General features: G+C 41.5%; 2 protein-coding genes across 5 annotated transcripts; one reads left to right on the forward strand and one right to left on the reverse strand.

The window, feature by feature from the left end:
• On the forward strand, nucleotides 1-14,711 carry spata1 (spermatogenesis associated 1). 4 transcript variants are annotated; one of them, XM_055862311.1, is made up of 12 exons: nucleotides 2-276; nucleotides 486-592; nucleotides 841-958; nucleotides 1,084-1,137; nucleotides 1,339-1,702; nucleotides 1,925-2,051; nucleotides 2,203-2,257; nucleotides 2,680-2,782; nucleotides 2,877-3,002; nucleotides 10,800-10,978; nucleotides 11,636-11,734; nucleotides 12,003-14,711. In XM_055862311.1, the coding sequence occupies exons 1-12, from the start codon at nucleotides 217-219 to the stop codon at nucleotides 12,141-12,143; spliced, it is 1,533 nt and encodes a 510-aa protein (XP_055718286.1). In that variant the 5' UTR covers nucleotides 2-216; the 3' UTR covers nucleotides 12,144-14,711. The 4 variants fall into 4 exon arrangements, with proteins under 4 accessions (XP_055718288.1, XP_055718286.1, XP_055718287.1 ...); XM_055862312.1 differs by having other exon boundaries at nucleotides 1,084-1,113; nucleotides 2,197-2,257; XM_055862310.1 differs by having other exon boundaries at nucleotides 3-276; nucleotides 2,197-2,257.
• ctbs (chitobiase, di-N-acetyl-) lies at nucleotides 12,686-26,098 on the reverse strand. Its single transcript, XM_055862315.1, has 7 exons — nucleotides 25,824-26,098; nucleotides 22,235-22,373; nucleotides 18,041-18,249; nucleotides 17,305-17,476; nucleotides 17,048-17,145; nucleotides 13,571-13,732; nucleotides 12,686-13,268 (listed from the first exon to the last, which is right to left on the reverse strand). The coding sequence occupies exons 1-7, from the start codon at nucleotides 25,932-25,934 to the stop codon at nucleotides 13,065-13,067; spliced, it is 1,095 nt and encodes a 364-aa protein (XP_055718290.1). The 5' UTR covers nucleotides 25,935-26,098; the 3' UTR covers nucleotides 12,686-13,064.
• Nucleotides 26,099-27,890: the final 1,792 nt, after the last annotated feature.

Consider the following 27,890-nt stretch of genomic DNA (forward strand, 5'->3'; position numbering starts at 1 on the left):
GGCTCTGTTTGATTTAACAAGAGATTGTTACTTAGCAGTCCACTCCTCCACTCCGCCCCCTGGACAAGCCAAGCACAACACATTCACAAGCTTTTAGGAGAAGAAACCAGCCCGTATCCTACTTCTTATCCTGTGGAAATAACAGCATTTATAATGGAAAAACCTGATGCCTTCGTCAAACAGATTACTTCTTAGAATAGGTGAGGCTTGTTGAAAATGGAGTACTCGCGCAAGTGTTTTAGATATCCCGAAGAGAGACGACTAACAAGTAGAAAGGTATGTAGGCTATACATTGCACCATTATGTCGTGAATTTAAAAAAAAAACATTTTATGTACTCAGGACAGAAGATTATCACCATCTGTCTACCGCAAGAGTCTTTATATCCTCTTTCTTGGTGAACTTTGCTTTTTGGAAAACCAATGCCTGTTAGGGCAAAGTGTAAGAAGCTCCAATACGTATTAATTTCGATTGCTTTCTTATTAGTTTGTTGAGCTCCATGTGCTGTTTGTACCAAATGAACAGTGGAACTTAAAACTGAATAGAGTGCCGGTTGAAGCCATAGAGAGCTTCATATCTACTGGATTCATCAGGTGAGATATTCATGACATGTTTTCTATTCAGAAGTGGCATATGGTTACTGCAAATAATGAGACCAGTATAGCCTACAATTTGTAGGAATATTCATAATAGAAAATATGTACAGAAGAGGTACAGAAAACTGCAGATTAAACAGTCAACAAGATACTTTGATGGTTGTCGTCTTCACCCATATTTCTTTGATGTGAAAATGTCTTTGAACATAGTGCCTCTTCACTGTACATTGTTGTTTTCATGCCAGGGTGTTTCCTGATACATCTCTCAGAACTCTCAGGAGTGAGCTTGGCATTCTCCTCGGAGCTGAGAGAGATATTGACACGTTTTCATTTTTAAAATGTGTGGGCCGAAGCTTGGCATTGGTGAGTACAGCGAGCCTGGTTCAGGGACACAATTGCTTATCACTTGTGTTTTATTTGGCAAACTGGCGTGAGGTGATTCATTGTCCCATTGCATGTGTATTTTTTAAATTTTTTTTTTTAAATAGGTCAAAGCCAAACAAGAAAGGGATCTGAAAGTGAAGTATTTTGCCCCTCCATATGTATGCACATTCCGCTTAAATGTTAAAATATATTTTATATTGTATATTTTATTTTATATTTATATAAATATATATATTGCATATATATTGCATATATACTGTAGATAGTATAATATTTGTTTAAGTGAAAGAAAGACATCTATTTATAATACGCTTGTTGCATACCTTGTCCTTATGTCATGATCTTCTCCTACTCTCCAGGCCCCTCAGCCAGAGCTGTATCTGTTGCCCAGGGTGGAGATCGACAACAGTGTCTGTTCACAGTCCCTCACCCCCAACACCCACTCCACAGACCCCCAGATTTACTACACTGCCAGAGTGCAAGGAATGCCAACAGGGACAAAAGAGCCTTTTAAATTCCCTCAGATTCCCCAGGGTCTCCAGCCCCAGCCCCCTCCCTCCCCCAGCCCCGATGAGGAGGCGGGGGAAGAGGAGAGCTATAGCTCCACAGAGGAGAATGAGGAGGACCTTCTCTCCTCTCAGAAGCCTGGGTGCGCTGAGGATGACCAACTCCTGTGGAAGGCCCAAGCCCAGGGGCCACCCCAGTGTGTCATAGAGGCTAAAGGTGAGAGTTAAAGCAATAGCTCACTACAAAATCATTTTTTTTTTGGAGGGGGGAGTTCGTACCTGAAAAGTGCTCTGAGTCTGGTATGAAATTGTCTGAAAACTTAGATTTGGAGTGTTCTATCCCTTTAAACTGACGTCTCTGAAAAGCAAGTCAACCTTGTACTTGTTGTAACAGACAGAGATGTTGTTACAACCATTTACTTTCAATCCATTTTGACAGAATCAGTTGTGGGGAAGGTGGCACCGTCTAAGAAGAAACAGCGTTTCAAGAGAAACCGAGCCAGCGACTCGGGGGTTCCAGAGTCACTGGAAGATAAGGATTCTGTGTTTTCTCCCACCCCACACAGGTAACACACAGAGGAACACTTTTGCCTTAACAGAGAGGAAGAGCTCTAACACCGTCAGAGCAATTTAAACCCTGGTTACAGGCACCGAATTTCTAGATGAGTCATTTAAAATAAATAAGCCCAACATTTTTTTCTCTCTTTGGAGGTTTAGGAAATCTATAGATGCACAGACACTGAAGTATATCAGGAATAAACAAAAAAATGAGGTAAGAGATGCTTGCGTGCTGCTTACATACTTACTGAAAGGACATTATGCCAAAATCAGTTATAATTACCATGTTTTTCTGTCATAGCCAGACTATTGAACATCTGCAAGCCCATTCAATCGCTTTTTTTGAGGTGTAGTTCCATCAAGTACTGCACACCAACAGAGGTTGTTGAGACAACTCAACAGTAGTTTTATTGGAAATTACCAGCGCCTTGTAAAATACTGTGTGGCTTTGTTACTGCTTCAAAACTCCACAGCCAGCAGGTGGGTTTGAATTAGAAAGGGGGTCTAAGTCAGGGAAATAGGTCTAGAGGAGAAGCAGCGAGGAGTACTTCAACTATTTTCTTGGCATGCACACCGAAATCAATTTGCTTCAACAAAAAAATGAAATTGTTTTAACAATAATTTATTTTGATGTAGGTCCCTGAACACCCAGTAACTATGCCTACACAGTACACCTCTCCACCCCCCGCCCCAAACCTGGGCACTCGTAAAACGGCTGCCTCGGTCTTCCTATCAAGTAGTAAGCAGGCATTTCTGTTATGTCTCAGTCATCCATATTGTTGTTGCTGAAATGTAAGGCGCAAATGACATGGTATGTTTCTTCCCTCCCTCAGGAGATGAACTGATGGAGGAAATTAAGATGGCAAAAGAGGAGAGAAAGCAACTAGAACAGACAAGACAAGAGTTGCTGAGAAAAGGAAAAGACTTGCTGGCACAGAACAGACACCGTCGAAATCAAGGTGGTGTATGTCTGGACTAGTTCTTTTGCACCCTCGTTTCAGGATATGACAAAAGCACGTATGACCCCCTTCTAATATATTAGCATCTCATTATGATCCAGATTAAATACCAACTAGTTTGTTTAACATAAAATAATCTGTGCGACAGGGCACAGCAAAATAAGTTACTGACCTGCCCTACGACATAGACATTACTATTGTGATGCATACTTGCCATGGTCATAATACTAATAACTAGATTGTAACTTTACATGTAAAGTTGTGAGGCTTGCTAAAGCTCTTTGAAAGTATTGTTGTGGTAGTGAAAGTTTAAAAAGTTGTACTTTGATTATATTAATTGAAAAGTGAAATCATTTTAAATTCCCACAGATAGTCACTACTGGTCAGTAGTTGTGTGGTTGTGGTCACCAGATGTGGTAAGCAGTTGTGTGGTTGTGGTCAGTTGTTGTGGTCAGTAGTTGTGTGGTCAGTGGTCAGAAGTTGCGTGGTCGTGGTCAGAAGTTGCATGGTCGTGGTCAGAAGTTGCATGGCCGTGGTCACTAGATGTGGTAAGCAGTTGTGTGGTTGTGGTCAGCAGTTGTGTGGTTGTGGTCAGCGGTTGTGTGGTTGTGGTCAGCGGTTGTCTGGTTGTGGTCAGCGGTTGTGTGGTTGTGGTCAGCAGTTGTGTGGTCAGCAGTCAACAATTGTGGTCAGCAGTTGTGGTCAGCGGTTGTGGTCAGCAGTTGTGTGGTTGTGGTCACCTGATGTGGTCAGAAGTTGTGTGGTTGTAATCATAAGTTGTTTGGTTGTCCTCAGTTGTGCTCAGTAGATGAATGGTCAGTGGTTGTGTGGTCATTAGTTGTGTGGTTGTGGTCAGCAGTTGAGTGATCAGCAGTTGTGTGGTTGTGGTCAGAAGATGTGGTCAGTAGTTGTGTGGTTGTGGTCAGAAGTTGTGTGGTTGTGGTCAGATGTTGTGTGGTTCTGGTCACTAGAGGTGTTCAGCAATTATGGCGTTGAGGTCAGCAGTTGTGTGGTTGTGGTCAGTAGTTGTGTGGTTGTGTTTACTATAGGTGTTCAGCAGCTGTATGGTTGTGGTTAGCAGCGGGGTGGTTGTGGTCAGCAGCTGTGTGGTTGTGATCAGCAGTAGTGCGATTGTGGTCAGTAGTAGTGCGGTTGTGGTCAGTAGTTGTGTGGTTGTGGTCAGTAGTTGTGTGGTTGTGGTCACTAGAGGTGTTCAGTAGATGTGTGGTTGAGGTCACTAGAGGTGTTCAGCAATTGTGGTCGAGGTCAGTGGTTGTGGTCAGTAGTTGTGTGGTTGTGTTCATTATAGGTGTTCAGCAGCTGTGTGGTTGAGGTCAGCAGCGGGGTGGTTGAGGTCAGCAGCGGGGTGGTTGAGGTCAGCAGCGGGGTGGTTGTGGTCAGCAGCTGTGTGGTTGTGGTCAGCAGTAGCGTGGTTGTGGTCAGCAGTAGCGTGGTTGTGGTCAGCAGTAGCGTGGTTGTGGTCAGCAGTAGTGTGGTTGTGGTCAGTAGTTGTGTGGTTGTGGTCAGTAGTTGTGTGGTTGTGGTCACTAGAGGTGTTCAGTAGTTGTGTTTGAGGTCAGTAGTTGTGTGGTTGAGGTCACTAGAGGTGTTCAGCAATTGTGGTCGAGGTCAGTAGTTGTGTGGTTGTGATCAGAAGGTGTGTGGTTGAGGTCAGAAGTTGTGTGGTTGTAGTCAGTAGTTGTGTAGTTGTGGTCAGAAGGTGTGTGGTTGAGGTCAGTAGTTGTGTGGTTGTGGTCAGAAGTTATGTGGTTGTGTTCAATAGATGTGTCAGTCATTGTATGGTTGTGGTCAGAAGGTGTGTGGTTGTGGTCAGAAGGTGTGTGGTTGTGGTCAGTAGTGGTGTGGTTGTGTTCACTAGATGTGTCAGTAGTTGTGTGGTTGTGTTCACTAGATGTGTCAGTAGTGGTGTGGTTGTGGTCAGAAGGTGTTTGGTTGAGGCCATTAGTTGTGTGGTTGTGGTCAGAAGGTGTGTGGTTGTGTTCAATAGATGTGTCAGTAGTGGTGTGGTTGTGTTCACTAGATGTGTAAGTAGTTGTGTGGTTGTGGGCAGAAGGTGTGTGGTTGTGTTCAATAGATGTGTCAGTAGTTGTGTGGTTGTGGGCAGAAGGTGTGTGGTTGGGTTCACTAAATGTGTCAGTAGTTGTGTGGTTGTGGTTATAAGTTGTGAGGATATGGTCAGTAGTTAGATGTTTGGTCAGAAGTTGTGTGGTTGTGGTCAGTTGTGGTCCTTAGATATGGTCAGAAGTTGTGCGGCTGTGCTCAAAAGTTGTGTGGTTGGGGTCACTAGATGTGGTAAGCAGTTGTGTGGTTGTGGTCAAAAGTTATGTGGTTGTGGTCACTAGAGGTGGTAAGCGGTTGTGTGGTTGAGGTCATTAGTTTTGCTGTTTAGGTCAGGAGTTGTGTGGTTGTGGTCACTAGATGTGGTCAGAAGTAGTGCGGTTGAGGTCAGAATTTGGGGTCAGTAGTTATGTGGTTCAGTAGTTGTGGTAGTGAAAGAAGTACAAAAATGTGTACTTTGATTATATTATTCAAATTGTGAAATTAGATTTAATTCCCATTGTTAGTCAGTAGATTTGGTCAGACTTTGTGGTCAGTAGTTATGTGGTTCAATAGTTGTGGTCAAAAGTTGTGTGGTTGTGGTCAGAAGTTTGGTTGTAGTCAGAAGTTATGTGGTAAGCAGTTGTGTGGTTATGGTCAAAAGTTTGTAATGTAATTGTGTGTAATTGTGTGGTTGTGGTGACTAGATGTGGTCAAAAGTTGGGGTCAGTAGTTATGTGGTTCAGAAGTTGTGTGGTTATGATCAATAGTTGTGGTTGTGGTCACTAGGTGTGGTAAGCAGTTGTTTGGTTGTGGTCAGCAGTTGTGTGTTTATGTTCACTAGGTGTGGTAAGCAGTTGTGTGGTTGAGGTCAGTGGTTGTGGTCAAAAGTTGTGTGGATATGGTCAGTAGTTAAATGTGTGATCAGAAGTTGTGTGGTCGCGGTATGTAATTGTGTGGTTGTGGTTAATAGATGTGGTGAGAAGTTGTGCGGTTGAGGTCAGAAGTTTGGGTCAGTAGTTGTGTGGTTACTAGATGTGGTAAGCAGTAGTGTGGTTGTGTTCAGAAGTTGTGTGGTTGTGGTCATTAGATGTGGTCAGAAATTGTGGTAAGCACTTGTGTGGTTGTGTTCTAAAGTTCTGTGGTTGTAGTCACTAGATGTGTTCAGAAGTTGTGTGGTTGTGGTAGGCAGTTGTGTGGTTGTGGTCACCAGATATGGTCTGAAGTTGTGTGTTTGTGGTCACTAGATGTGGTAAGCAGTTGTGTTTTTGCGGTAAGTTGTTGTGTGGTTGTGGTCACTTGTTTTGGTCAGTAGTTGAGTTCAGTAGTTGTGTGGTTGTGGTCTGTAGTTGTGTGGTTCAATTGTTATATGGTCAATAATTGTGGTCACTTCTCTCCTCTTAATTTTGGTTCTCTGTGTCTGAGTATCCTAGCAACAGTTCTGTTTTGGAATCGCAAAGATGACAGAGCTGTGGCTAGAAGATAGTGGGCGATGGGTTACTAAAACGGCTCTACCTAGAGATTTGTACATACGATTTCTAACACGCTTTCGGGTTTGACAAGCAGAGAAGTAGGGGAAGATTTCATACCTCTGAAAATGTTTCTCTAACTTGTTGCGTTAGTGGTCAAAATGGCAGTTTGGGAAAAGTTGGAAGAACACCTGGTAAAATGGAGTTACTAAAATGGCAAAGTGGAATAATTAGCTGAGTTCTGTCAAAAGTTGCATGATTTCATTTACAGGGAATGAATGGCACAATGGGGAGCAGTAGAATCTTGAGAAATCACATGATTTCATGATCATGATCACATTGTTTTGGTCAATATGTGGTCAATATTTGTGCGGTTGTGGTCAGTAATTATGGTCACACTTCACTCTCCTCATAATTTTTGCCCTCTCTGTGTCTGAGTATCCTAGCAAAAGCTTAGTTTTGGAATCTCAATAACACAGAGAGCTGTGGCTAGAAAGAGACAGGCGATGGGATTTGACAAGCAGAGAAATAGAGGAAGATATAATACCTTTGAATATTTTTTTAAGTTACTTAACCTGCTGTAACTTTCTCAAAATAGTATTTTTTGTCCTAATGCCATATTTGAGCAGCAGAGAACTAGATGAAGACGGGAACACTTTAACTTTGTCTAAGTTGTTGCAAAGTGGAATAATTAGCTGATTTGAGTCAAAAGCTGCATGATTTCACTTTCGAGAATGGCCGTTGGAAGTGATTATGTCACAATGCGGAGCTTTAGAATCTTGAGGAAATGCCACGAAAGCGGATGGGGGGACAAAAAAGTTAGACCGTTACTCACGTTTTGAACTTCGAATGGCGTTTCTATCTTAAACAGTGTAAAAGGTGTAGCGTGCATAAGAATAAGAAGTTGTATGCTGCGCAAGCCTCACAATAAGAAGCATGTCGAATATCTAAGGTGGGGCTTTCACTGCGCAAGGCCAAAAATAATTATAGTTTCTAAATTGACCTACAAATGCATACACCATATGCATTGTGACAGCATGGTATACCAGGGATACCGGACACCACAAAACACACAAAAAAAGGGAAAATAAACTACAAAGAAATAAAAAACACAGTGGAATATAGTGGCCAGTTGCATGCAACATTTACGCCTCACTTCTTTTCAGCATAAAATGTAAATCTCCGCAAAATTGTAGATTATACACTGAGTGGCATAACATTATGAGCCTTATTATACTGAACAAAAATATAAACGCAATATGTAAAGTGTTGGTCCCATTTTTCATGAGCTGAAATTCAAGATCCCAGCACAAAAAGCTAATTTCGCTCATTTTGTACACAAATGTGTTTACATCCCTGTTAGTGAGCATTTACCCTTTGCCAAAATAATCTAGCCACCTGGCAGGTGTGGTATATCAAGAAGCTGATTAAATAATTACACAGGTGGCACCTTGTGCTGGGGACAATAAAAGGCCACTCTAAAATGTGCAGTTTTAGCACACAATGCCACAGATGTCTCAAGTTTTGAGGGAGTGCGCAATTGGCATGCTGAGTGCAGGGATGTCCACCAGAACTGTTGCCAGAGAATTTCATGTTAATTTCTCTACCATAAGCCACCTACCTGCGTTGTTTTAGAGAATTTGGCAGAACGTCCAACCGGCCTCACAACCACAAACCACGCCAGCCCAGGACCTCCACATCCGGCTTCTTCAGCGGCGGGATGGTCTGAGACATGCCACCCAGACAGCTGATGAAACTGTGGGTTCACACAACTGAAGAATTTCTGCACAAACTGTCAAAAACCATCTCAGGGAAGCTCATCTGCATGCTAATTGTCTTCACCAGTGGTGGTCAGTGCAGTTTAACATGAGGGAGGATGATCTTTTTTTTATGAACATGGCTTTATTTCTATTACAGCATATTGGATGACTGTCATTCATATTCCATTCACCCAGCTCAATGTATAAATATAGGTTTAGGCTACTACATGATACTCTAATTTTCCCTGTACCCATCATGAGGTTGCTACAATCTAGCCTATGAATGAAAGTTTACAACGTAGGTGCGCAGGTCGAGAGAATTGAGTAGTCAAGGTGACAGACAGGGACATATTCAATGCCGCCTTGCACACGTTTGCCTGCATCTAGCTGATCTAGGGTGTAATCATTAGTCCAGCAGTTGCAAACGAGTTTCTATTGGACAAATTCAGGTATGTTTATCGCCGTTTCATTCCGTTTAAGAAATGTTTTTCAACAGAATCGGCGCAATGAATACACCGGATTAGACGCAAACACAGTTCACTTTCATAGCAGCCACATACAAACAGCTTGTTGTCTATCTACTACACACTCTCCTCCTCTCACCTTTTCCCTTCGCATGTGGACATCAGTAGACAACACATCAGCTGTCTGTGACCAGGTGAAAAAACCTTTCCAAGCCAAACCTTCATATAATGAGCGCTAACCACTACACATTGTTGTCATGTCATAGTCAACATAGCTACAAGAATTAACGCATTAGTAAACCTGCTACAAACATGCAGTACAGTGTAGTCAGCAGCAAGCAGTTTAGTAGTTACACCCACGGGCGGCAATAAATTAATAAAACCAAAAGCTTACCTTGACTTGGAAGAGTTCCAGTGTTGGACAGCCAGCTAGCTAACATAGCATCCCTCTCTGTTTGAGCCGGGTGTTTGTGTAGGCTAAATTAACTAGCAGCATTTGATGCTAGCTAAGCAAGTAAAAGTGAAAAAATATATACTACGAAATCTCTCTAGAAATGTATTTGTTCAAAACTGTTCAACTATTGTCTTTTTGAGTCAACTACTCACCACATGTTAAGCACTGCAGTGCTAGAAAGATGTAGCTTATGCTTTCAGTACTATATTCATTCTCTGATCCTTTGATTGGGTGTCAGTTCATGCTGCAAAAGCTCTGATAGGTTGGAGTATGTCCTGCGGAAGTGGTCATAATTACTCTGTAAGTCTTTGGAAGAGGGTGAGAACCATGAGCCTTCTAGGTTTTGTATTGAAGTCAATGTACTCAGAGGACGGAAGCCAACTGTACTCCGGTTCACTACAGAGTGCTGCTGAGGCTACTGTAGAACTTCATTGCAAAACAGTGTTTTTTAATCAATTAGTTGGTGACGTGAATATATTTAGTGTAGTTTTATCTAAAAAGTTTAACTTTGTTTCACTTTACATTTTTCTGAAATTCCCTGAGGATGGTCCTCCCCTGAAGCGCTTCCACTGGTCTTGACCTGACTGCAATTCAGCGTCGTAACCGACTTGTGGACAAATGCTCACCTTAGCTGGCCACTTGCACGCTGGAGAAGTGTGCTCTTTACCGATGAATCCCGGTTTCAACTGTAATAAGCAGATGGCATTCAGCGTGTATGGCGTCATGTGCGTGAGCGGTTTGCTGTTGTCAATGTTGTGAACAGAGTGGCCCATGGTGCTGCTGGGGTTATGTTATGGGCAGGCATAAACTACGGACAACAAACACAATTGCATTTTATCAATGGCAATTTGAATGCAGAGATACCGTGACGAGATCCTGAGGCCTATTGTCGTGCCATTCATCCACTGCCATCATAATGCACAGCCCCATGTCGCAAGGATCTGTACACAATTCCTGGAAGCTGAAAATGTCTGTGTTCTTCCATGGCCTGTATACTCCCCAGACATGTCACCCATTGAGCATGTTTGGGATGCTCTGGATCGACATGTACGACAGCATGTTCCAGTTCCTGCCAATATCCAGGACTGGGACAACATTCCACAGGCCACAATCAACAGCCTGATCAACTCCATGCGAAGGAGATGTTGTGCTGCATGAGGCAAATGGTGGTCACACCAGATACTGACTGATTTTCTGATCCACGCACCTACCCCCCCCAAGGTATCTGTGACCAACATATGCATATCTGTACTCCCAGTCATGTGAAATCCATAGATTAGGGCCTAATACATTTCAATTGACTGATTTCCTTATATGAACTGTAACTCAGTCAAATCTTTGAAATTGTTGCATGTCGCGTTTATATTTTTGTTTAGTGTAGAATACAAACGTCTCATTCATGCTTATAACAACTTATAAAGCATTATAGCTACAGGCTTTAAGAGTTACAGAAAAAACAAATAAATCATGTTTTCCTTCCTCAATTTAACCATCTTGTTTTTCAAAACTCTTTCTGGAAATAAATGGGTTCAGAACTGACATTGGAGCAAAAGCCAGTCAATTTTGCCCTGAGAGCTTTTGTTGTTTTCTAGCTCGTGACAGTTGGAAGAGGAGCTATTTTGATACCAAGAAGGCCACAGCCCCTTTGGAGGTCACACTGAGAAGTCTTCGTCAAGAGCTGGAGATATTCTACAATAACATCCTACACCAGCTAAAGGCGAGGGATGGAGGAGGAAAGCCCAGATGGCGGGGAAGATTGTCGAGCACCAAAGTAACAATCAGTCCTTCAACTGAAGTGTGCTCCCCTCCCCAATCATTGGCTAGATAGTTTCCACTACATTTATTTTATGATTTTTTTTTGCTTTTAAATCTGTGAAGGAAGTGAACACGCAGATTATTGGGATGCAAAGTTGATTCAGTGTTTCTGGTTCAGTAAGGCCATAGTAACAATGTCAGTTTGACTGAGCCACAACATCCACTAGAGGGAATAAGTTCATATTGTGGTCAATACAGACCATGCCATTATTATAGACAGTGGTGTAAAGTACTATGTCAAAGTTAAAAATACTTTGACATACTACTTAAGTAGTGTTTGTGTGTATCTGTACTTTACTATTTATATTTGGGACAACTTTTACTTTACTACATTCCTAAATAAAATAATGTTATTTTTACTCGATACATTTTGCTTGACACCCAAGTACTCGTTACATTTTGAATGCTTAGCAGGACAGGAAAATGGTCCAATTCACACACTTATCAAGAGAACATCCCTGGTCATCTCTACTGCCTCTGATCTGGTGGACTCACTAAACACAAATGCTTTGTTTGTAAATTATTTCAGAATCTTTTACATTTACATTTGCTATTAAGGAATCTTCACTTTTACTCAAGTATGACAATTGGGTACTTTTCCCACCATGTTCAGAATGAGCTCATTATCCAGATAATGACAGAGAGCCATGAGATTGACAACCTAAGGAGGAAGGTGGATGATGCCAAGATGAGGCTCGTCACAGAGATCAAGGTATTAAAATCTCAATTGCAATTTGACTCCCTCAGAACTCTACAAATGTAAATACAATTCTCCTTTATTTTTTCCATCCCTGTTTATCTCATTGGGGAAAAACTACAGTATGTTAATTAATGGCTCAGTTGAAAAATATTTCATATGAGAAGCAGAAATGTCAGTTATCAACTTTTACATGGGACTTGGGCAGGAGGTGGAGAGCTTTGCTGGACAGACAGTGCTCAATGTTTTTCATTGACGTACTTCCTTGTTTAATTCCTCCTAGCTCGGGAAGCAGGCTGCCACAGAGCTGAGAGCCTTGAAGGCTGAGCTGGCCCAGAAGAATACCCAGACATTTCTCTCTGGATGCATGGGCTTTGGAGCAGGAGCAAGGGACAGACCGCAGGCTCATAGCATCCCTAACTGAGCCACTTCTACCAGTACCACCGTGGCCTTATTCCAGAAGACAATATTCGCTTTTAGCTTATTCCAAATGATTTATTTTAGAAAAGGTCACATTTAAATTAGGTCTATTTGCAGTGCATATCAAGTGAAAGCCATGACTTCACAGTTTACCAAACAATTGTTTGTATTAAACTGTCGTGTCCCTGTTGCAGCAAGAACAAGCTCTCATTTGATCATTTACCTGTGTTGATACTACCAACTTAAAATCGTAAGCATGAAAACAAATATTTGTACAGTATCAAAGCAACAGTATCTGCCATGACTAAGAGATTTCGTAACTGTTTCAGGATGGAATTTTCTTCAGAAGTCACAGCGGTTTTAGGATTGACTTTCTGAAGCGTAAACATTTACATCCTATTTTAATCTTAGCGGCTCTTACTGAAAGTGACTGCATTCCCCTAAAGTAGGTAAAACAACCACATATCCCGATCATTGCAAGCGAAACAACGATCTGTAAAATCAGTGTTCGTGAGAGTAAAAGAAAAGACAAGTACAACAGTTAAGTGTTGTTGGTAGGAGTTATTTATGTTTTTTTTCTTCAAACCTACTGGCATATGCAAATCACAGTATTTATTAAGCGCTTATATGGCAAAGCCAAATTTGTTTTGTAGGATTCAGACAGCGGCACAATGCTGTGTTTGACAATCAACCATTTTGAATCCATCTGTGCTGGCATGATTCTTTGTACAAAACAAAGTTTTAAAGTGGCTCATGTTTTTACAATTGCAATACAAAAAAACTATGAAATAGAAGTGCAAGTACGCATCCCTGAGCTCAAGAGGAAGACACATTACGGTTCCTCTGTCCCACTTCTGTCCTCGAACAAAAGCATCTATTGACAAGCAACAAATAGCAGTGAGGATCCAATGGAAAGGCAGTCTTCTCAGCACTGAGCGTCTTGGCAGCCCATGAGGGCGTTCCACATGTCTCGACTCTGTTCCCGGGCAACTGGGTTGTTGCTGTAGTCCAGGAGGTTGCCGCACCACATTCCCGTGCCCTTCAGGCCCAGCTCTCGTACATATGCCACCTTCAGGGCAATGCTTTCTGGGTCGTCGTACCACACCTGATGGATCTGTCCCCTTTGGTCCTGTGGATGACAGTTCAGTTCACAAACTCTGTTATGGGACAATGGCACCGTCTTTGCGAACAAGGAGGATAATGCAGCCTTGGCGAGAGTTCAACTTGAGCCAGAGTGTTTTATTGGATTTGGAGGAAGCGATGTGTTGTGAGGTGACTGTGTTAGTTCAATCTAACAGCACTGCAGTCAAATAGCCTTTCCCCCGAAATGGCTGCAGCTTCTGTTGAGTTGTCATTTGTCACCAGCAGCCCAGACAAATAGGCTTATAGGCTACTTGTTCAACAAACCTTCTATACAATGTGTCTCCATACCTTGTAGTTGTAGTAGGGAGCCAGCTGGACCTCGTCCCACAGCCTGCCAGACAGAGAGCTGTTGATCTGTTTCATCATAAAGCTGTAAGGGATCTGACGGCCAGCTGCATCGCTACAAGGTGCACCCCGGAACGGAACCTTGGCTAAGGAGCACACCCCTTCCTAATTAGAGAAAAAGACACATATAGTTGAGACAGCAGGACGATGTTCTCTCTCATTTTTTTCTGGTACAGTGCCTGCTACAGAAAGTATTCACACCCCTAGACTTTTTCAACATTTTGTTGTTACAAAATGGGATTAAAATTCATAGAAAATAAATTTTTATGTCAACAATCTACACAAAATACTCTGTCAAAGTGGAGAAAATAATTATATATATATCTTGATTTGATAAGTATTCAACCCCCTGAGTCAATACATGTTAATCACCTTTGGCAGCGTTTACAGCTGTGAGTCTTTGTGAGTAAGTCTAAGAGCTTTGCACACCTGGATTGCACAACAGTTGCACATTCTTTTAAAAATACGCTACCAAAATTGGTTGTTGATTATTGCTAGACAGCCATTTAAGTCTTGCCATAGATTTAAGTCAAAACTGCAACCAGGTCACTCAGGAACATTCAATGTCATCTTGGTAAGCAGATTGGTAAGGTTATGGTCCTGCTGAAAGGTGAATTTGTCTCCCAGTGTCGGAAAGCAGATTGATATACCCTGATGAAGACAGCTTGTCTGTCGAAACGTCGGACATCACATTTTTGCATCTGAGCTCCTAGGAAAGGAAAGCAGATTGAACCAGGGTTTCCTCTAGGATTTTGCCTGTGCTTAGCTCTATTGTGAAAAACAAGATAAAGCATACCCATAACATGCAGCCACCACCATTCTTGAAATGTGATGGGTATAGTATGTTGGATTTGCCATAAACATAACACTTTGTATCCAGTACAAAGTTCATTTAAGATTTTCTTTGTTGCAGTTTTATGGTAGTGCCTTACTGGAAACCGGATGCATATTAATGAATCTTTTTCTTCTGTACATGCTTCCTTTTCATTCTGTCAATGAGGTTAGTATTGTGGAGTGAGTAACTACAACACTGTTGATCCATCCTAAGTTCCCCTATTACAGCCATTAAAAACTCTGTTGGAAACCCCGTGTGGTTTCATTCCTCTCCAGCAACTGTGGATGTATTAATAAACCATCCAAAGCGTTATTAATGACTTCACAACGCTTAAAATGACTTTTCTTATTTGACCTATCTACCGATAGTTACCCTTCTTTGCGAGGAATTGGAAAACCTCCCCGGTATTTGTGGTTGAATCCGTGTTTGAAATTCAATGTGACTTGTTAAGCCAATTTTTACTCCTGAACATACAGTGCGTTCGGAAAATGTTTAGACCCCTTGACTTTTTCCACTTTGTTACGTTACAGCCTTATTCTAAAATCGATTGTTTTTCCCATCAATCTACACACAATACACAACAATAGTATTACAAATAAATATTCAGACCCTTTACTCGGTACTTTGTTGAAACCCCATTGGCAGCGATTACAGCCTCGAGTCTCCTTGGGTATGGCCCTGCAAGCTTGGCACACCTATATTTGGGGAGTTTCTCCCATTCTTGTCTGCAGATCCTCTCAAGCTCTGTCAGGTTATGTGCTTAAGGTCATTGTCCTGTTGGAAGGTGAACATTTGCCCCAGTCTGAGGTCCTGAGCGGTCTGGAGCAGGTTCATCAAGGATCACTCTTCCAACAGGATCAAGGATCACTCTGTACTTTGCTCCGTTCCTCTTTCCCTTGATCCTGACGAGTCTCCCAGTCCCCGCCGCTGAAAAACATCCCCACAGCATGATGCTGCCACCAGCATGCATCACCGTAGGGATGGTGCCAAAGTTTATTTCAGGCTAGAAGGGTTCAATCTGTGTTTCATCAAACCAGAGAATGTTTCTCATGGTCAGAGTCCTGTGGGAGCCTTTTGGCAAACTCCAAGGGGACTGTCATGTGCATTTTACTGAGGAGTGGCTTCTGTCTGGCCACTACCATAAAGGCCTGATTGGTGGAGTGCTGCAGAGATGGTTATCCTTCTGGAAGGTTCTCCCATCTCCACAGAGGAAATCTGGAGCTCTGTCAGAGTAACCAGCTCCCCCGACTGCTCAGTTTGGCCTGGCGGCCAGCTCTAGGAGGAGGCTTAGTGGTTCCAAAACTTCTTCCATTTAAGAATGATAGACAGGTGTGTGCCTTTCCAAATCATGTCCAATCAATTGAATTTACCACAGGTGGACACCAATCAAGTTAAACTTTTTAACAGTGGCCAAGAAGGCTACTGTGGCTATTTGATCATAATGTAGGCCTACCAGAGTGGCCTAACATGAAAAACAGAGAAAATGCACCAACATTTTAACATGGAAATAGCTATTGAAATAGCTGTTCCATGATACAGCCTACAGTAAGTAGCATCCAACGTGTTCAATGTAGGCCTACAATCCATGAGACTTTAGAGAAGATACTGACAAAATGTATGCTACCCTCTACCTATCGGCTTCTTAGATTATTCAAGTTTGTCTCAAAATATAATACTGCCTCTAAGACATAAAAAAAGCTATTTACCTGACTTGATTTTCAAAGATGGCTAGAAATGTACATGTTTTGTGCTCTTGTAGGAAGCAATCATTCCCCATTGCTGACCAGAAATAAGCTATAACTGGGCTAATAACCTCACCAACTAGCAAAGAAAATGAACAAATGTGCACACGTGAGGCTCTGATCTCAAAAAACAAGCACATCTACTTGCGATCGCTCGTGCCTGTGAATGCAATAGCATCCTCAGACGAGGCACTCTGCCAAAAACCAAATCACAGACTGTCTTGCATAGTTAGATTTGTTACGGTATTGTGCATTGAAAGGGGCTAATATGTAGATTTGATCATAATTCCCACAGTAGAGGGAAACATTGATAGTGTAAACTAACAAGGCATACACTCTAGTAAAGTTGAGAAGTTCCTCCCGGGTGGCGCAGTGGTCTAGGGCACTGCATCGCAGTGCTAGCTGCGCCACCAGAGTCTCTGGGTTCGCGCCCAGGCTCTGTCGCAGCCGGCCGCGACCGGGAGGTACGTGGGGCGACGCACAATTGGGCTAGTGTCGTCTGGGTTAGGGAGGGTTTGGCCGGTAGGGATATCCTTGTCTCATCGCGCTCCAGCGACTCCTGTGGCGGGCCGGGCGCAGTGAGCGCTAACCAAGGGGGCCAGGTGCACGGTGTTTCCTCCGACACATTGGTGCGGCTGGCTTTTAAGAAGCAGTGCGGCTTGGTTGGGTTGTGCTTCGGAGGACGCGTGGCTTTCGACCTTCGTCTCTCCCGAGCCCGTACGGGAGTTGTAGCGATGAGACAAGATAGTAATTACTAGCGATTGGATACGACGAAAATTGGGGAGAAAAGGGGATAAAATTTAAAAAATAAAAAGTTGAGAAGTTCAATTTTGGAGTATTCACCTGGGAGAAGTCGAGACAAGGGTAATCATAGCCATACCATGGTACTCCCATCACAAGCTTCTTTGGATCTATCTTCATCGCCAAATATTGGTCATACGCTGGAATAAAAGACAGAAGGCCATAGCAGGTTAGGATTAGTCTGTTCAGCATGACAAGTAGTGGCTAGGGATCCATAGTTTTTAGCTTGAAGTCAAATAACTGCAATAAAATGGCTTCTGGTTTGGGCTTCTAGAGGTCCTTCTCCACAAATTACTTACCTGACTGTGTCTGATTGAATGGAGCATTTGCCATCGCAACACAATCGCCCCATATTTGACTCTGCTCATCATATGACATCACAAATAGCAGGTCGCAGGACTCGGCAATGGCGGCGTAGTCGTAGCAGCGCCCGTCTATACACTTGGGCGACCAGGCAACATCAAATGACACCTGAGAACGAGTCAGGAGAAGAGGGTAAGTTAAGGGCACGGAGGAAGCTGGGTCCTATTCATTAGGGCAGTGGTTTTGAAATATCTCCTCTGGGACCCCCAGACAATCCACACTATTGTTGTAGCCCTGAACTAGATCATCTGATAAACCTAATCAAAGGTTTGATATTTAGTTGACAAGTTGAATCAGGTGTGCTAGCTCTGGGATAGTTCAAATACATGGAATGGCTGGGGGTCCCCAAGGAAAGGTTTGAAAACCCCTGCATTAGGGCATATCGTAGTAAAACGAAAACAAGCGTTTCTGATTGGACAGTTTCATGTAGTCCCTCCCTGTTTCAGTTCATTTTCTTCTGTTTGGTGCCTGATGAATGTTGTCAGTTGTGACACCCCAAAAAACTTAGGTATGCAGATTGTAAGGTTGGATTAATCAATTTACTTTTAACCGAAATTGTGAATGTGGCCTGCTTTCATTTGTGAATCGGAGCATAATTAGCCTACACGCCAACATATCCCCTACACCCCAAGTTGTTGGTCTGGTATGACTAGGATACACTATTGTATTCACCTGGGAACCTGGGATCTCTCTATGAAAGGCCTCAGTGGTCTCTTTGACGAGTGCTGTCAAGGTGTAGTACTCTGGGGAGGAGTCGGCCACCTCTTGCTCAATGTCTATGTTGATGCCATCCATAAACTGCCTCTTGGCCAAGTCCACTTTGCTTGTGATCCATGCTGTCCTGTTGGCAGGGTCCACCATTTCAGGGATGGACACATCACCTACAGTAAAAAAAAAAATTACAACACTGACAAATGCATGTAGGATTAATGCACATGGAGGGCTCATCTAGGGCTAGGCAGTATAGAAATATTTTGATTAATTCAAATGTCAATTTTACCACAATGTTCCAAATGACTGTACAGCAAGAAGCAATTTTGCAAGAAGCAAGCTATTTTTTTGGTTATCTTTTTTTCAATATGGCCAATTTTGACCTTGTAGTTGAGGGATATCACTCAAGTCTGATTAGGCCTGGCTCGGAGAAGGCATTCCAATTCATCTCAAAGGTGTTCGATGGGGTTAAGGTCAGGGCTCTGTGCAGGCCAGTCTCAACAAACCATTCCTGTATGGACCTCGCTTTGTGCACAGGGGCATTGTCATGCTAAAACAGGAAAGGGCCTTCCCAAACTGTTGCCACAAAGTTGAAAGCACAGAATCATGTAGAATGTACAGAACCAGTCATAAGTTTGGACACACCTACTAACTCAAGTGATTCTCTATTTTTACATTCTAGAATAATAGTGAAGAGATCAACACTATGAAATAACACATATGGAATCATGTAGTAACCAAAAATGGTGTTAAACAAATCAAAATATATTTATATTTGAGATTCTTCAAAGTACCCACCCTCTGCCTTGATGATATCTTTGCACACTCTTAGCATTCTCTCAAGGTTCATGAGGAATGCTTTTCCAACTGTCTTGAAGGAGCGCCCACATATGCTAAGGACTTGTTGGCTGCTTTTCCTTCACTCCCCGGTCCAACTTATCCCAAACCATCTCAATTGGGTTGATGTCGGGTGATTGTGGAGTCCAGGTCATCTGATGCAGCACTTCATCACTCTCCTTCTCGGTCAAATATCCCTTACACAGCCTGGAGCTTTTCTTTTTGGGGGGGGGGTCATTGTCCTGTTGATAATCCCACTAAGCGCAAACTGGATGGAATGGCGTATCGCTGCAGAATGCTGTGGTATCCATGCTGGTTAAGTGTGTCTTGAATTCAAAAGGCAGTGTCACCAGCAAAGCACCCCCACCTCCATGCTTCACGGTGGGAACCACACATGCGGAGATAGTCTGGTCACCTACTCTCCGTCACAAAGACACAACGGTTGGAACCAAAAATCTCAAATTTGGACTCATCAGACCAAAGGACAGATTTTCACCGGTCTAATGTCCATTGCTCATGTTTCTTGGACCAAGCAAGTCTCTTCTTATTATTGGTGTCCTTTTGGTAGTGGTTTCGACCATGAAGGCCTGATTCACGCAGTCTCCTCTGAACAGTTGATGTTGAGATGTGTCTATTACTTGAACTCTGAAGCATTTACTCGGGCTGCAATCTGAGGTGCAGTTAACTAATGAATTTATCCTCTGCAGCAGAGGTAACTCTTGGTCTTCCATTCCTGTGGCGGTCCTCATGAGAGCCAGTTTCATCACAGCGTTTGATGGTTTTATCGACTGCACTTGAAGAAACTTTCAAAGTTCTTGACATTTTCCAGATTGACTGACCTTCATGTCTTATAGTAATGATGGATTGCCGTTTCTCTTTTCTTATTTGAGCTGTTCTTGCCATAATATGGGCTTGGTCTTTTACCAAATAGGGCAATCTTCTGTATACCACCCCTACCTAGTCACAACACAACTGATTGGCACAAACGCATTAAGAAAATAAATTCCACAAATTAACTTCACAAGGCACACCTGTTAATTGAAATGCATTCCAGGTGACTACCTCATGGAGCTGGTTGAGGGAATGCCAAGAGTGTGCAAAGCTGTGTTGTGGAAACTTATAATTATTCACGCTAGCCCATGTTTTACTGTTTAAAGAATTGTCTTGTTATATGTTAGTGCTTTGTGGGACTTAGCCATAAGACTGGGCGTGTAGCTAAAGTCCGTTTGTGTGCGACCGCAGCATGTGACATCCCGTGGGTTTACCATCTACAGAAACGTGCAGAAAGGAGCACAATATAGTATTTGTTGTTGTGAATGCAGTTAGACGGTTGAGCCCTCGGGCTATCAACCTCATGCCATCATAAATCTGCACAGACTAATTGCCTTTTACACAGTATCTGCTGACTGCCACGTATACAAAAATGATGCGCTTCTCTATAAAAAGCATTGAACCGGCACTGTTGAGTGGATAGTTGATTCTCCAGTTTTGCAAATCTTATAATAAAGTGTTGTTTGAAAGAATCTGCATTCTCTCTTCCTATAGAATTGCTACCACAGCTGACAAGGCAAAAGGGTGGCTACTTTGAAGAATATCAAATATTTTAAAAAAGTTAAACACTTTTTTGGTTACTACATGATTCCATGTGTTATTTCATAGTTGATGTCTTCACTATTATTCTACAATGTAGAAAAAAGTTAAAATAAAGAAAAACCCTTGAATGAGTAGGTGTGTCCAAACTTTTGACTGGTACTGTAACAAATGCTATTTGGAGAGGATTGGATTTGATATTCTAAGAAGAAAATTCTAGTAACATGAAGATACTAGCAAACGCTAAAACAATAGCTAAATGCTAGAAGCACTTTGAAGGGTCCCTAAAAGTTGTCAAGGGACAACCTTTATTTAACTAGGCAAGTCAGAAGAAATGATTATTTACAATGACAGCCTACCCCGTGCAAACCCGGACGACACTGGGCCAATTGTGCACCGCCCTATGGGACTCCAAATCTAGGCCGAATGTGATACAGCCTGGATTCGAACTTGGGACTGTAGTGACGCCTCTTGCACTGAGATGCAGTGCCTTAGACCGCTGCGCCACTCAGGAGCCCCCAAATTAATGTTTGTAGTGACTAAGAGAAGAACATTCTCATTAAAGGACGGACATTGTTAATAGCCATAAAGTGATCAAATGGGCTTGAGGTGACATTGACAGTTTTGGTGCCCACAAGTTTGTTTTGCTGTGATAAGTCTGTACTGTCTAAAAGGAGTGTTTTTTTGTAGTATTTTTATTTATTTTTAATTACAAATGTTTGGTTATGTGGATTAAGGTCTTAAAGATAAATTTTACTGTCATAAAGTAATTTTCTACATTTCGTCTGTAAAAGGAAAGAGATTTAAGTTATTTTGCTGAAGCAAAATTATAATTTCTTTTGTATGGTTTACGGAACCGGTTCTTTAGGTTAAGTCACACTGTACAGGATTTTGCTTAAATATGTTATTTTCTGTGCTATAAAAAGTATGCATATTTGTATGTTTTATTGTATACATTTGGTTGCAATTTTGAATTGTGAAAAGGTGTTTATTTTGTGTACCAACTCAAAACTTTCTATTCATAAAAAAAAGCAGAACAGAGTTCATGAAAAGTGAAGTAAATAAACCAAGATACTGTGAGAACCAAACCCCTAGTTCCCTTGTATTGATGTACTCCAATAATTAAATCCTTACATCCATTCCGTTCTATTCTCTAGTCCTTGCCGATGACAAGCATACACATAACACGATGCAGCCACCACCATGTTTGAAAATATGAAGAGTGGTACACTCAGTGATGTGTTGGATTTTCCCCAAACATAACACTTTGTATTCAAGACATTCATTTCTTTGCCAGTTTTACTGTAGTGCCTTATTGCAAACAGGATGCATGTATTCTGTACAGGCTTCCTTCTTTTCACTCTGTCATTTAGGTTAGTATTGTGGAGTAACTACAATGTTAGCGATCCATCCTCACTTCTCTCCTATCACAGCCATTCAACTCTGTAGCTGTTTTAAAGTCACCATTGGCCTCATGGTGAAATCCCTGAGTGGTAACAAAGGTAACAAAATGTGGAAAAAGGGGTCTGAATACTTTCCGAATGCACCGTCCAACAATAAAAAATTGTTTAAAAAAATGTTTGTTTGGCGAACCAAATAAAATCACTGGGCCGCCAAGTTGAGGAACCCTGGGCTTGGTTGTTTCCAAATACCAGTCATTTCCTTTCAAATCCATGTATGGAGGCGATCAAGTGCACACTGGCATATGGTTGAGATGCCTAACCTTACCTTTCAGGACTAGCCGTGCGCCTTTCGAATGGGCGTGGCACATGAGTTCAGCATCATATTTCCCAAATGCAGCAACAGTTGTCACTTTTCCCCAATCATATGACTTCCATGCTTTGTTGCCCACATCAAACACAAACACCTGAAAGCAGAGAGACCAGTGGCAGGTGAGGAACTCCAAAGCATCTTTTCAACTTTTTTTTTTTTTTACTGAATCTAGGCTAGACAAACATATTTTCACGATTTCGTTCAAATGTAAATCAATACATCATAGCATGTTTTTGGGCTCATTCAGTAGATAACTGATTAAGTAGAATCCTGTTGAAAAAATGTTAGAAGTACAATTTATATTCCTAAAATATAAGTTAAAAATGATTATTGCCGCTTCCTGTTGTCATGCATTTTTGATTTATAGCTGTGTGTCAAAACACTGATTTTAAATGCCCAAATTCATAATCAATATGCTGAATTATGTTGTGAAGACCAATATTTAACAATTACTCCCTACACACGTGTTCAGATTACGCTGCTAAATTATTACATTATAAAAACTGCATTTATGCACAAACTTTTACCTGGCGGTCACTCCAGACATATTGATTAGCTTGTTCTACTGTAACCGATAGCGTGCGCAAATGATTCACACAATGATATTGGCAATTGTGGCGACATGAACCCTTTGCGCTCTCTTAACAGTTAGTTATACTACATATAACAGCCGATAGATGTGAACCTGTAGTAGCTATTTATCAACTCATATCTCTGAGATTTTTTTTTATTGCAGACAGGCGACAGCCAATATGAAGGAATCAGCACTTTACTGGCTGGATAATTTCAACGAATCACCTCACATCGGTTTTCTATTGAAGGTCAAGTGTTATTTTTGCTTCAATAGCGTGATCTATAAGTTTCCCTTCACAGAAAAAAACATTACTGTAAAAACAGGCAGAAAATAGCTTCATTTTTCATCAGATGACAACAAAAGTGGAACACTATTTGGCTGCCATCCACACAATTAGACTAAATGAGCTTACAATGAAAATGCAAGGTATTTTTTGCTAAATCTATGCATGGCTAACATTTCTGTTTATCATAGAAAGAATGTAGCAAGCTACATTTCCTAATGTTTTTCTTAAAAGTTAATCTTTCATTTTACCGGAGAAAAGTTCTGGCTAAACCGAGAAAAGTACCAGAGAAAAGTAGCTGTCTGCTGATAGAACGCCTGTTCGTGAATTGTCATCTGAGTGGAGAAGTGAAACTGAATCACAAAATTAGTCTGATGCCGGAGCAGTAGATACAATAAAAAAAAGTGTAGATCTGTGTTTACAAAGCACAGCAAGATATGAAATATCTCTTCCTGCTTGACAAATTCCATCCTTCTCTCACCAAAATGCTTGTAGCGTCATACCCAAGACTCGAGGCTGTAATCACTGCCAAAGGTGCTTAAACAAAGTACTGAGTAAAAGATCTGACGACTTATTTAAATTGTTTTTTTTCTCCTTCATTTATTAACAAACATTTTCAAAAACCTGTTTTTGCTTTGTCATTACGGGGTATTGCGTGTAGAATGATGAAGGGGGAAAAAAATAATAAATCTGAGAATAAGGCTGTAATGTAACAAAATGTGGAAAAAGTGAAGGGGTCTGAATACTTTCCAAATGCACTGTAGTATATCTGTTTCATTGCATGGCCCTGCATCTCAATCCACCACATCCGCCAATGTCGCATCTACTGCAAAAGGTGGCAGAGCTAGAGCTGTGTTTGTCCACATCTGCAGCAAAAGGTGGCAGAGTTAGAGCTGTGTTTGTCCGCATCTGCAGCAAAAGGTGGCAGAGCTAGAGCGGTGTGTCAGACCATGAGACATACCGAAAACTGTTCTTGTCGCAAAAACATCTGTGGCGTTCGAACGGCTTGGCATACAAACTATAGTGAAGACATCAAAACTATGGAACATAACACATATGGAATCATGTAGTAACCAAAAAAGTGTTATACAAATCAAAATATATTTTATAATTTAGATTCTAAAAATAGCCACCCTTTGCCTTGATGACAACTTTGCACACTCTTGGCATTCTCTCAACCAGATTCATGAGGTAGTCACCTGGAATGCATTTCAATTAACAGGTGTGCCTTCTTAAAAGTTAATTTGTGGAATTTCTTTCCTTAAAGTGTTTGAGCCAGACAGTTGTGTTGTGGGAGGGAGTGGTGGTATACAGAAGATTGTCCTATTTGGGAAAAGACCAAGTCCATATTATGGCAAGAACAGCTCAAATAAGCAAAGCGAAACGACAGTCCATCATTGCTTTACAACACGAAGGACAATCAATCCAGAATTTCAAGAACTTTGAAAGTTTCTTCAAGTGCAGTCGCAAAAACCATCAAGCACTATGATGAAACTGGCTTTCATGAGGACCACCACAGGAAAGGACGGCCCAGAGTTACCTCTGCTGCAGAGGATAAGTTCACTAGTCACTGTCACTAGCCGACTACCATCCGGTTACTCTACCACGCACCTTAGAGACTGCTGTCCAATGTACATAGACATGGAACACAGGTCACTTTAATAATACTGTTTTACTGATGTCATATGTATATAGTGTATTCTAGTCAAGGCCATCCTATTGCTGTATATATATATATACACAATATTCTATCCTACATATACCAAATATTCTATCCACAGCGTCCATAATATCTATACATCCCATCACATTTACATACTGTATTTATACTCCAGACTCCAACATTGCTCGTCCTAATATTATATATTAATTAATTACATTCTTGTGAATTGTTAAATATTACTACAATGCTTGTGTTCCTACACCCGCAACAACACCTGCTAAATATGTGTATGCAACCAATAAAATTTGACTTATTGCAGACATATTGGATTTTAGACACAATATTGGATTTGATGCAAAATCCATGGTGGTCCCAAAAATAATCTGTGGTGGACCTGACTTAATTACAACAGTAGGGGCTAAAGATACAACATCCTTCGAGGAAACTTGGACCCCCAAAAAATCTAATTCCAATGTCTAAACCCATTTAGAGCAGATTACACTAGCCACAACATTAAAAACATTTTCAACCTTATGCATTTGTCAGGCAGGACGATACAGCACTGAATGAGAGCAAGTGTGGCTTGTGACTATGGCTATTAAACAGCTACCAAAAAAAAATAAAGCTTACATTTATCATCAATATTCGTAGTTGACGTGTTCACCTATTGTATCTGTATTTACAATTCTATATTTCCAAGATGCATTAAGATACAAACAGCATTAGGGTATGTAAAACTGACAACGTACTAGTATTACAAATTGTAGCAATAGCAGAGCTTGCAATATTGGATTACACAAATTTATGCGGTCCAGCCATCTCAAAAATGTCGGGCCCTTGCCATTAGCCCAGTTTGTCAGTGAACACTCACCCACGAATTCACCCAAATGTCATGGTTTAGTGTCACATTTTAATGGGGCTATCAGCCTAAACTCTCAAGTAGTTCCATCACTTATTATGCTACCCTGTTTTAACAGGAGCATGGCGGGCTACATTTCTGCTAAACCGGTCATGCTAACGTTACCTCAAAGTCCTTCTCATCGCGAATTTGTTGACAAAGTTCCTGGATCTCGCATGGACAAACTTCTGCCTTGCAACACACGCTAACCAGCGTCAGAAACAAAAACAGCCACATTGTTGACAAAACTTTACAACAGTTGGGTAAGGTATCGCACAAAATTGTTTTTTTGGTTTGATATTCGGAGTTTGCGCGTCAATATCTCTTCGACGGAAGGTCTTACGTTGATGAGCGTGATATAGCTAGTATCACATGACCTTTTAGTTTTTGTCATGGGTAAATGCTATGCATACATGGAGTGTCTCTGAAAGTGGGCGTGTTAACAGAAGTGGGCGGATCAACCAAAGTGGGCGCACTTCAAGCGAATCAGCTAATTGGGCACATTTGTTGTCACACAAGAACGTTTTGCGTGGCTTTTATTTTATTTTATGTATTTTTTATTTAACCTTTAGTTAGGTAGGCAGGTCAGTTAAGAACAAATTCTTATTTACAATGACGGCCTACCAAAAGGCAAAAGGCCTCCTGCGGGAATGGGGGCTGGGATTAAAAATGTAAATATAGGACAACACTACATAGAGACCTAAGACAACAACATAGCATGGCAGCACCACATGAAGACATGGTAGCAGCACATAACATGGTAGCAGAACAGAACATGGTACAAACATTATTGGGCACAGACAACAGCACAAAAGCAAGAAGGTAGAGATAACAATACATCACGTGAAGTAGCCACAACTGTCAGTAAGAGTGTCCATGATTGTCTTTGAATGAAGAGATGGAGATAAAACTGTCCAGTTTGAGTGTTTTTTTGCAACTCGTTCCAGTCTGGCATTCCCAGGATTTATGGTGCTTTCAAGACAACTGAGAACTCGGAAAAAACAACAACAATTCCAAGTCGGATGACCAATCAAAACGTACTTTCCCAGTTGGAGCTAGTTGTTTCCTGAGTTCCCAGTTGTTTTGAAGTCACTGAAGTCAGATTTCCCAGTTAACAGTTGTTTTGAGCACGGGAGAAATAATGCTAGGCCAATGTTGAATATTTTATTTTATTTAACTTGGCAAGTCAGTTAAAGAACAAAGTCTTATTTACAATGACTGCTTACCCCGGCCAAACCCGGTCGACGCAGGGCCAATTGTGCGCCGCCCTATGGGACTCCCAATCACGGCCTGTTGTGATACCGCCTGGAATAATTTGTAGAATTTTAAGCTTGAAAAAGAGACCCTTAAACCCAGACTTGGGACCACACAGAAACTCCACTGAATAGCAGGCTAGTGATTGCTTTGCAATGCTTGCAGTTAGCCACTGCTTTCTTCCAAATAATTCATTTTTGAATTTGCGACATCCAACTTGTTGTGTAATGTTTGTCCAATGGCCAATGAGCACCGATAAGTTTTATCTATAATTTCTCTTTATTATTTCTCTTATTATGACAAGGATTAAAAAGGCTTTGCCAGTAGATTGTCGACTTAATTCATTATGAAGACTGCCAGCTAAGATTTTGAATGTATGATGTTAACATGATCAGTCTAATCAAAGTTACTGTAGCTATAACATGATTTGATGTTATTTTATCTATGGCCAATGACTTTGAGCCTTCTTGGATGGGCACTTCTAATGTAACTCTATGGCAGCACCCAAGGAGCTTGAATTTTCTAGCTCTACCCTTAGATTTGGCGGTGACGTAGTGTCTCCATGAGTGACAGAACACTGAGCCAATCACGGCACAACAAGAGAACATTACCAACCCTTATGCTCCGTATTTTCCACTGGCTGCCCCACCACCAAAGAAAGCACCGAGCTAGGCTGAAGCACCTGCCTTACTCAAGAAAGCAAAAAAGAGACCACGTTTGTATGCGGCTTTATTAACTCAATTATTATTTATTTATCTTTTACATTGTTTGCAAACTGATATGTGACACATATTAATGCCAAAATAATATGCAAAACAGGCAACCCCCTCCCAATTTAAAAAAAATAAGTATTTATTTTTAGCTACAATTGTGGGGCTCCGCCCCACAATGACAGGTCTCCACTGTTTGGGGACCTTCAACAGAATGTGACTGGCAGAA

This window comes from Salvelinus fontinalis, chromosome 14, assembly GCF_029448725.1.
Source record: "Salvelinus fontinalis isolate EN_2023a chromosome 14, ASM2944872v1, whole genome shotgun sequence".
NCBI classification, from domain to species: domain Eukaryota; kingdom Metazoa; phylum Chordata; class Actinopteri; order Salmoniformes; family Salmonidae; genus Salvelinus; species Salvelinus fontinalis.

Excerpts from the sequence above, each read along its gene's own strand:
- ctbs (XM_055862315.1), bottom strand. The coding sequence starts at position 25,934 with ATGTGGCTGTTTTTGTTTCTGACGCTGGTTAGCGTGTGTTGCAAGGCA. Across the intron at positions 22,374-25,823 it reads GCGATGAGAAGGACTTTGAG|GTGTTTGTGTTTGATGTGGG; the intron begins GTAACGTTAGCA and ends CTCTGCTTTCAG. Across the intron at positions 18,250-22,234 it reads CGCACGGCTAGTCCTGAAAG|GTGATGTGTCCATCCCTGAA; the intron begins GTAAGGTTAGGC and ends TTTTTACTGTAG.
- spata1 (XM_055862310.1), top strand. The coding sequence starts at position 217 with ATGGAGTACTCGCGCAAGTGTTTTAGATATCCCGAAGAGAGACGACTA. Across the intron at positions 3,003-10,799 it reads CAGACACCGTCGAAATCAAG|CTCGTGACAGTTGGAAGAGG; the intron begins GTGGTGTATGTC and ends GTTGTTTTCTAG. Across the intron at positions 10,979-11,635 it reads GAAGATTGTCGAGCACCAAA|AATGAGCTCATTATCCAGAT; the intron begins GTAACAATCAGT and ends CACCATGTTCAG.